This window comes from Pelodiscus sinensis, chromosome 4, assembly GCF_049634645.1.
Source record: "Pelodiscus sinensis isolate JC-2024 chromosome 4, ASM4963464v1, whole genome shotgun sequence".
NCBI classification, from domain to species: domain Eukaryota; kingdom Metazoa; phylum Chordata; order Testudines; family Trionychidae; genus Pelodiscus; species Pelodiscus sinensis.
The window spans coordinates 39,120,907-39,130,210 of NC_134714.1; the positions used below are offsets into that span (position 1 = coordinate 39,120,907).

At 43.3% G+C, this 9,304-nt stretch overlaps 1 protein-coding gene across 14 annotated transcripts in view; it reads left to right on the forward strand.

Moving 5' to 3' along the window:
• Positions 1 to 9,304, forward strand: part of CEP128 (centrosomal protein 128) — a 404,033-nt gene that overhangs the window by 133,866 nt on the left and 260,863 nt on the right. For all 14 annotated transcript variants that reach the window (XM_075926766.1, XM_014569969.3, XM_025181170.2 and 11 more), the window contains one exon: positions 1,463 to 1,813. In XM_075926766.1, coding sequence (XP_075782881.1) covers positions 1,463 to 1,813 — 351 coding nt within the window. The remainder of the gene's footprint in view (positions 1 to 1,462; positions 1,814 to 9,304) is intronic.

Genomic DNA, 9,304 nt, shown 5'->3' on the forward strand with positions numbered 1-9,304 from the left:
CAGTCAAATCAAATAATGCAGCAAAAAATTAAATACAAAAAGAACTTAAGCTCCCCACAGAATTTTGAGTTCCATACCACCATTAACCAGTCCTACTAACCACTCATCTCCTTACCGGTGAGGGAGTAAAAACAAGGTGTCCTTCTGGCTAACAAATGTGGGCTGTTAGAAACTTGGGGAAGAAGCAAGTTACAGAGGCCTAGGATCTTAACATAGACTGCCTTGCTAGCAAACTTTTCTTCAGTGGGGCTTATTCTCAGGTTCTTCACTGACTGCCTCTGTAGCAGGATGTCATCAGGAGAGAGGATTTTTCTTATGTAGGTGCTAGGCCATTTAGGACCTTTTTATAGGTCAAATTGTCATAAAATTAATCCAGAAATTGACCGTTACCTTGTTCAGTGCTCTTGAGTCATACTAGGCAATTCTGCTGCCAGCCAAAAGTGGCTTCATCCATCCTTTGAACTCCTCAGGTTTTTTACCAAGGTAAAATAGCACAGTGTTCTTTTTTCTTTTTCCAGTTAATACTGGAATAAGCACTGAACACAATCATCTGGCTTCAAACCAGAGAATTTGTCGGACCACTGGAGGTCAATATTGTCTAGGACAGAGATAGGCAATAGAACTGCAGCGTTTCACCTGGGTTAGCCCCTGATGGGCCGCTGCTGCTATATTTACCTGCACCTTTGCAGATATGGGCGATCGCAGCTCCCATTTGCCTGGAACAGTGATTTGTGATCAATGGGAGCTGCAATCCTCTGTATCTGTAGAGGTGCAGGTAAATATGGCGGTGTGGGGGCCTGCTAGGTGCTAACCCTGGCAGACTGGATCTAGCTCATGAGTTGGTATTTGCTCACCCTGTTGTTTAATGGGCTCTTAGACTTCCCATTTTGCTAATTATATTTCATTTACTTTAATTCCACAACATTTTCAGTTAGCCTTCTTTACTTTTTGTTCTAAAGTATTGCCATGTTCTATTCATTGTTTATGAAAATATGTTTTTGAAAAAAAGACTGTTTTAGTGAGGATACATACTTAAATTCGCTGCAATATCCATTTTAAAAATAGTCCTTTTTTTAAAAAGTAGCTGTTTATGGAACATTCAGGAACAGATGGTTGGATGAAAGAATACTTGACGTATGATTTAAATATTGGATATTGGCCTGGATTTTAAGCATGAGAAGGGGAATGTGTGACTTCCCAGTACTTACAGTAAGATTCAGGATAATATAAACGTACTGTTTGTGCCCTCTGTTGGAGCACTAAGAGTTGCCATTACAGGAAGATGTATTCTGTGGTATAACAGGCATATCCATCTTTAATTACAATGATCTTCTAAGTTACTGCACATAATCTACAAATTGTAAAATGATATTCATAGCTACGCTGTATTTTGCTTTGCTACTATTTCATACTCCATGTCCATAAGAATTACACTTATATAATACATTATGTTTGTTTACAGAAGTTAACATCTGACTTGGAAAACCGAGAGAAGCAGCAGGAAAGGATGCTGGATCAGCTGAAAGAGATACAGAGCTGTTACAAGGCCTGTGAGAGTGAACGGAGGCAAACAGAACTCCAAACTGCTGAGCTGGCCCAACAACTTGAAGAGTCAACTAAGGAAGCAGATCGGTGCCTTGCCAAATTCAGGCAGTCTGAGACCCTTCGGTTAGAGACTGATAAGAAGAAAGAAGAGTTGAAAGTGAAAGCTCAGGAATCCATTCGACACTGGAAGCTGAAATATAAGAAATTGGAACGTGATATGGTGAATCAGAATGAAACCATCAATCAGCTGATGGAGAACAGCAATCAGGTAAAAGCAAAGTCTTCATTTTTCCTCTCCTTTCTCTTTTATATTTTAGAAATAGAGATGAGTATATGACACATGCATTTGCCCATCTCAGAACTGTGCGGTGAATTTACATAAGCCACAAAATAGCTGGAAGATGCTAATGACTTTTTTAGTTTTTATTGATCTGTACTGTATTCATATTGTTGGCCTAGAAGTAAAAGATTCTGTGTTCATTGCTTATACCAGGGGTTCCCAAACTTTTTGACACGGGGACCAGTAAATCCACGAGGCGTACAGATAGTTCGGAATAGGAAGTCTAATCCGAACTATCTAGTTCGTGCTGCGTGTAGCTGCGGGCACGGAGTCCGCACTAGTGGACATTTAAAAATGTCGGCACCCGGCAACATGCAAATGAAGCCCGGGAAATTCAAATCCCGGGCTTCATTTGCAAGTTTGTATGACTACATTAACCACCCTAGTTCGAACTAGGGTGGTAGTGTAGACATACCCTAACAGACTAATTCGGCTACCCCCTGAAGCTTCTGTAATTATAGAGTAATATAGTTTAAGGCCCACAAGAACATCTCTTGTGACTCACTGTTTATCAAAGGCCACTTGGCATCCTCACCTTAAACCCCAAACCAAAATTAAACCCAAGTATTACAGTCCACCAAAATGTAGACTGTTATGTGCTGGAGGCAGAGAACAGGAGAGACCAAGGTGTACTAATGCCCAATGAAAAGTGATTGAGAGAGACATCCAAATAATCTTGTCATGAGACCCACAACCACATATTGCAGGAGATGACCCAGCCCTTCCAAAGTCACTGCCAGTATGACTTGGGAGAAACTTCCTTCTTGATCTCATATATGGATAATAGTTAGGCCCTGAGCAAGTGAGCAGGAACCAGCAAACCAAGCTCTTCAGACAGAGAATGCTCAGTGCTATCTTGGAGCCCAATATTGATCACTAGAGGATTTGCTTGGCATTACTTCAGTCCTTAACTGAAATAAATTTTGTTTTTCTTCATGTATATCATTGTATTGGGGTGGGGCTGGGGATAAGGAGTGCAGATGCAAAATCCTGTTTAACTAGTTAACCGGCTAAACTTTATTTAACCAGTTAACCAATTAAATGGGGGTGGGTGGAGGGGCTGCTAATGGGTGAGGCTAACTGGTTATCAGGTTAAGCATTCATATCCCTAATAAGTAGTTTAGTACTCAGGTTGCCCGGGGAGAGAGCACAAGCCTGTCCTAGTCCCCATCTCTGGCCCTTTGCTGCCCCCTGTGTTCATTGTGGGGACCAACCAGCTAAGTAGTAGTTCTGCAGAAAAGGACTTGAGGGTTACAGTGGATGAGAAGCTGGATATGAATCAACAGTGTGCCCTTGTAGCCAAGAAGGCTAATGGCATATTAGGTTGCATTAAGAGGAGCATTGCCAGCAGATCCAGAGATGTCATTATTCCTCTTTATTCGGCTCTGGTGAGGCCACATCTGCAGTATTGTGTCCAGTCCTGGGCCCCCCACTACAAAAAGGATGAGGGTCCAGCAGAGGGCGACCAAAATGATTAGGGGGCTGGAGCATATGACCTACGAGTAGGGGCGGCCCATGAGCCTAGGTGAGCTAGGCAGCTGCCTAGGGTGCTGCTGGCCTGGGCGCCTGATGATGATGTCACATGGTGCTGGGGTGCCCCATGATGACATCACGGCCATTGACTGCCATGCAGGCAGGGGCTCCATTTGCGCTGCCCTGCTGAGGGCGCCAACTGCTGCAGCCGGCCTCGGGCTGCTCCTGCCTACGAGGAGAGGCTGAGGGAGTTGGGTCTGTTTAGTCTGCAGAAGCGAAGAGTGAGGGGGGATTTGATAGCAGCCTACAACTTCCTGAAGGGAAGTTCCAAAGAGGATGGAGAGAGGCTGTTGTCAGTAGTGACAGATGGCAAAACAAGGAGCAATAGTCTCAAGTTGTGGTGAAAGAGGTCCAGGTTGGATATTAGGAAAAACTAATTCACTATGAAAGCGGTGAAGCACTGGAATGGGTTACCTAGGGAAGTAGTGGAGTCTCCATCCCTAGAGGTGTTTAAGTCTCTGCTTGACAAAGCCCTGGCCGAGTTGATTTAGTTGGGATTGGTTCTGCCTAGGGCAGGGGGCTGGACTTGATGACCTTCTGAGGTCTCTTCCAGCTCTATGGTTCTATGATTCTATTATTGTACAGTACAAATGTCCCTGCGAGCAGATCCCTCCCTTTCCATTTTATGAGAAATAATTGCATTCCAATCACATTATATTGTCTTTGCACAACCAAAAACTTACTTTGCTTTATGATATTTGGAAGCTGCACACCAAATTTGGTTGCACTAGCTTCTTACCATTTAGGAGCAGTTCTTGAACAGACAGACTCAGGGATGGATGGATGGACGGACAGACACAAACTCTCAAATAGTTGGTAGATTATAACAGAGTGTGGTCTTAGCAAAATGTGTTTTCAATAATAAAAGTAGAAAAATATGTAACCTGAAATATGCCAAATGTGTTGAAATTTGTTCTATCAGGAAAACTCTTTAACAGAATGTTTAGATTGGATGGGTTTAATCTAACATGTAAAACTGAGGAAATAACAGATCTAAGATTGTACATAGAATTTTAACTCTTCCCTGTTGTATATAGAGGCCCAACTTAAATGTATACCCCAAATTAAAAAACATAGTAAGAGAACTAAAAAAGAGTCACCGTGGCTTAACCACCATGTAAAAGAAGCAGTGAGGGACAAATAGGCATCTTTCAAGAAATGGAAGTCCAATCCCAGTGAGATAAATAGAAAGGAACATAAACACTATCGAATTAAGTGTAAAACTGTAATAAGAAAAGCAAAAAAAGACTTTGCAGATCAGCTAGCCAAAAACTGAAAAAACAATAGCAAAATGTTTTTTAAAATAGATTAGAAGCAGGAAGCCTTCTAAAAAACCTGTGGGTCCCCTAGATAATAGAGATACAAAAGGAGCAATCAAGGACAATAAAGCCATTGCGGAGAAGCTAAATGATTTCTTTGCATCAGTCTTCATGGCTGAGGATGTTGGGGAGATTCCCAAACCTGCACAGTCCTTTGTGGGAGATGAATCTGAGGAACTGTCCTGGATTGAAGTGTTGTTAGAGGAGGTTTTGGAACAAGTAGAAAAACTTAACGTTAACAAATCACCGGGACCGGATGGCATTCACCCAAAGGTTCTAAAAGAACTCAAATGGGAAATTGCAGAACTGTTAACTGTGGTTTGTAATCTATCCCTTAAATGGGCTTCTGTGTCTACTGACTGGAAGATAGCTAACGTGGCACCAATATTTAAAAAGGGCTCTAGAGGTGGTCCCGGCAATTACAGACTAACATAGGTACCGGGCAAATTAGTTGAAACAATAGTTAAGAATAAAATTGTTAGGCATGTAAAAGAATATAATTTGTTGGGAAAAAGTCAACATGGTTTCTGTAATGGGAAATCATGTTTTACTAATCTATTAGTAATCTAGAGTTCTTTGAAGGGGTTAACAAACATGTGGACAAGGGGGATCCAGTAGATATAGTATACTTACATTTTCAGAAAGCCTTTGACAAAGTCCCTCACCAAAGGCTCTTGTGTAAATTACATTGTCATGGGATAAGAGTAAAGGTCCTTTCATGGATTGAGAACTGGTTAAAAGACAGGAAACAAAGGGTAGGAATACATGGTAAATTTTCAGAATGGAGAGGGGTAACTAGTGGTGTCCCCCAAGAGTCAGTCCTAGGACCAATCCTATTCAACTTATTCATAAATGACCTAGAGAAAGGGGCAAGCAGTGAGGTAGTAAAGTTTGTGGAAGATACTAAATTGTTTAAGGTAGTCAAGACAGAAGCAGACTGTGAAGAATTTCAAAAAGATCTCACCAAACTGAGTGATTGGGCAACAAAATGGCAAATGAAGTTTAACGTGGATAAGTGTAAAGTACTGTAATGCACATTGGAAAGAATAACCCCAACTATACATATAGTATGATGGGGGCTAATTTGGCTACGACAAATCAGGAAAGATCTTGGAGTTATCGTGGATAGTTCTCTGAAAATGTCCACACAATGTGTTGCGGTGGTCAAAAAGGCAAATAGAATGTTAGGAATTACTAAGGAAGGGATAGAAAATAAGACACAGAATATCTTACTGCCCCTGTATAAAACTATGATATGCTCACATCTTGAGTACTGTGTATAGATGTGGTCTTCTCACCTCAAAAAAGATATCTTGGCCTTGGAAAGGGTTCAGAAAAGGGCAACTAAAATGATCAGGGGTTTGGAACAGGTCCCATATAAGGAGAGGCTAAAGCGACTGGGACTTTTCAGTTTGTAAAAGAGGAGACTGAGGGGGGATATGATAGAGGTATATAAAATCATGAGTGGTATGGAGAGGGTGAATAAAGAAAAGTTATTCATTAGTTCCCATAATATAAGGATTAGAGGACACCAAATGAAATTAATGGGTAGCAGGTGTAAAACTAATGAGCGAAAGTTCTTCACACAGCGCATAGTCAACCTGTGGAACTCCTTACCAGAGGAGGCTGTGAAGGCTAGAACTATAACAGAGTTTAAAGAGAATCTAGATAAATTCATGGAGGTTAGGTCCATAAAAGGCTATTAGCCAGGGGGTAGGAATGGTGTCCCTGGCCTCTGTTTGTCAAAGGCTGGAGATGGATGGCACGAGACAAATCGCTTGAACATTGTCTTCGTTCCACCCCCTCTGGGGCACCTGGTGTTGGCCACTGTCGGCAGACAGGCTACTGGGCTAGATAGACCTTTGATCTGATCCAGTACGGCCATTCTTATGTTCTTATATGTGCATTACAATACAATCATTTTTATGAACACATGCACTTGCTCTAAGTCATAAGGTTTGCCTGCAAACTTAGGTATATTACATATGTATTATATTGTTTGTGCTAGAAAAATCCGGGAAAGTCTTTTATATAAATCAGAAGGAGCTATGCAAGATGAAACTTACAAAGATGTAAATTTTTATACCGTTTTGGTGTTTTTGAGAAATAGTACAAGATATATTTGTTGTGCATGTGCATATATCATTTAAATATAGTACAGGCAGTCCCCGGGTTACGTACAAGATAGGGACTGTAGGTTTGTTCTTAAGTTGAATTTGTATGTAAGTCGGAACTGGTACATATTGTAGGGGAAACTCTAGCCAAACATTTCTCCAGAGCTCAGTTTTATTTTCCCACACCTCACTTCCCTCAGTCCTTTATTCTCAAGCTGAGGTGTCTGCTGAGAAAAGCCGCTCCATGTCTCCCTGGTCTGCTGGGGGGTGGGGGCGCTAGCTTCGCGTCTCCCTGGTCTGCTGGGGGGAAGCAGCTAGTGCAGGGTTGCCTCACCCCGTTTGTAAGTAGGGATCTGATGTAATTCAGATCCATGTAACCTGGGGACTGCCTGTATTGTAATCTGTATAGGTGCAGTTAAGGAGATTGAGTGCTTGCTCATGTCCATTCTTCTTAGTTGTGTCCTCTCACTGGATGCACTAGTGCTGGAAGTTCCCTCCTCAGCAGTATTCATAGGGAACTGGGTCTGGCTCCCTCTGGATTGGAATGTACATGGTATATAGGGCTCCACCAGTTCTCTTCACCCTCAGTTCCATCTTGCCGCCAGTGGCAATGATAGAACTATTGCTAATTAAGCTTACACTCTTGTACCTTGTTCATACAAACTTGTTTAACTGTATATTATAGTGTATATACTTTCCGTAGTCAGTGTTAGTATCCCTAGATAATTGAGTAGAGACTTTGTAGGTCCTTTATGGGACTCTGCCTTAGGGAAGGGCATGCCTGAGTCCCCAGGCTTTAAGTCATGTGATCTCTGTAAGTGGTCCATGCCTATTAGCCATCCACGTAAGCGCTCTTTACGGTGCTTGGGTGCAGGGCATATTAGCAATAAGTACAACATTTGCACGTTGTTCAAGCCCAGGACAAAAAATGAGCTAGATAATTCGTTTTAAGCACTCTTTCTGTAGTCAGCCAGTGCTCCGGTGCTGGAGCAACACTCAGATTCAGCACTGACCACCGTGTCCTCTATGCACAGTGCCCCCCATCTGCCAGCTCAAACTTTTCCCAGCCAGGACACTGGTCAGGAAACCCAGGAAGATGTGCGAAGTTGGAGATTGTCCTTGCGCCAAATGAATAGTCAAGGCTGATAGTGAGCAAGGTCCAATGCTGGACTGTGCTTTGCCCCCATCAGGAACTTGGGCCCCAGCTCCGGTTGAGCAATATAGTCCAGCTTGCTATCCACCATCTCCCTCAGATAGTGGGGATTCTCCGTCAGCTCTGCATGCTGTGCACAGGTGATTAGAACCTTCGTGGTGCTGCCCACAACAGTTTTGCAGTCCCCAGATCATGGGTAAACCTGTGTTTAAACAATCACAGTCCCTGCCTCAGTGCTGTTGTGCAGTATGTTCTGCCAATGTTCTCATAGCTACCACATCATGAAAGGAAGACACATCTCATCCCCTTCTGTCTTTGGACCTTGCATGGGTGGAGAGATTTGAGACATGCGTCGCCCGTGACCGGATGCAGACCTTTGGAGGCACTCATTCCCTTCCCCCGTCCCCTCGCAGGAGTTCCAGACCTGGCACCCAACATCTGTGACTCCAATACCACTCCAAGGACAAAGTAATGGATCAGTGCCATCATTTCCCAAATGTCACCGTTCCCCCCAAAATGCAGTGAGCAGCATCAGTGAGAATAGTGCTACTTCTCTGCCTTGTCTTGCTCGCTGGGGAATGATTGCTCAGCCTCTATCTCCAGTTTGGAATGGAGGTTTCCTGACACTGGAGCAAGCGCTGGTAACAGGAGTACTGTCTACAGTCTTTAGCACTGAATCCAGGCCCATGGCTTCAGGTTGAATGGTTGGTGCAGCGGTATTCTGGGAACCAATGGGGGTTCACCCAGCCCTTCTTGGTCACCCCTTGGTTTTCAAATCCTCTCTCAACCCTCCCTTCCCCCCTCAGTGCAGGAAACCTCAGGTCCAAAAACCCAATAGGTCCAGGAGAACATGGGAGAGCAAGCCACTGGGTCACCAGTGGTGCAGTGGACCCTTTGGCACTGTCATCTTCCTCGTCTTCACTAGAAATGGCTATAATGGGGCTTCTTTCATTAGTTTCCCAGGGTAATGCTTAGGCATATCAGGAGCTGTTGTAGAGGGCTGGAGCCAACCTGAGCCTCAAGAATACCTGTACACCCACCCCACTCCTAATTCCCTTGTGGTAGAGGTGGTTAACCACGGGGAAAGACACGGTCAGCATAGAGCTACTGCTGAAAACAGAGACTTGAAGAGGCTAGACTTGTTTCAATGTAAAGTTTATTTGTCCTCTAGCTTTCATTTCTATCAGGGCCTACTTGGGTGCTATGATTTTAATATGTAGCAGGCTATCGCCAAGTTCAAGAGCTTCCTTCCTGAGACCTGAAGGAAGAAGTTCTGAGCAATTCCAGACAAGGGCATGAC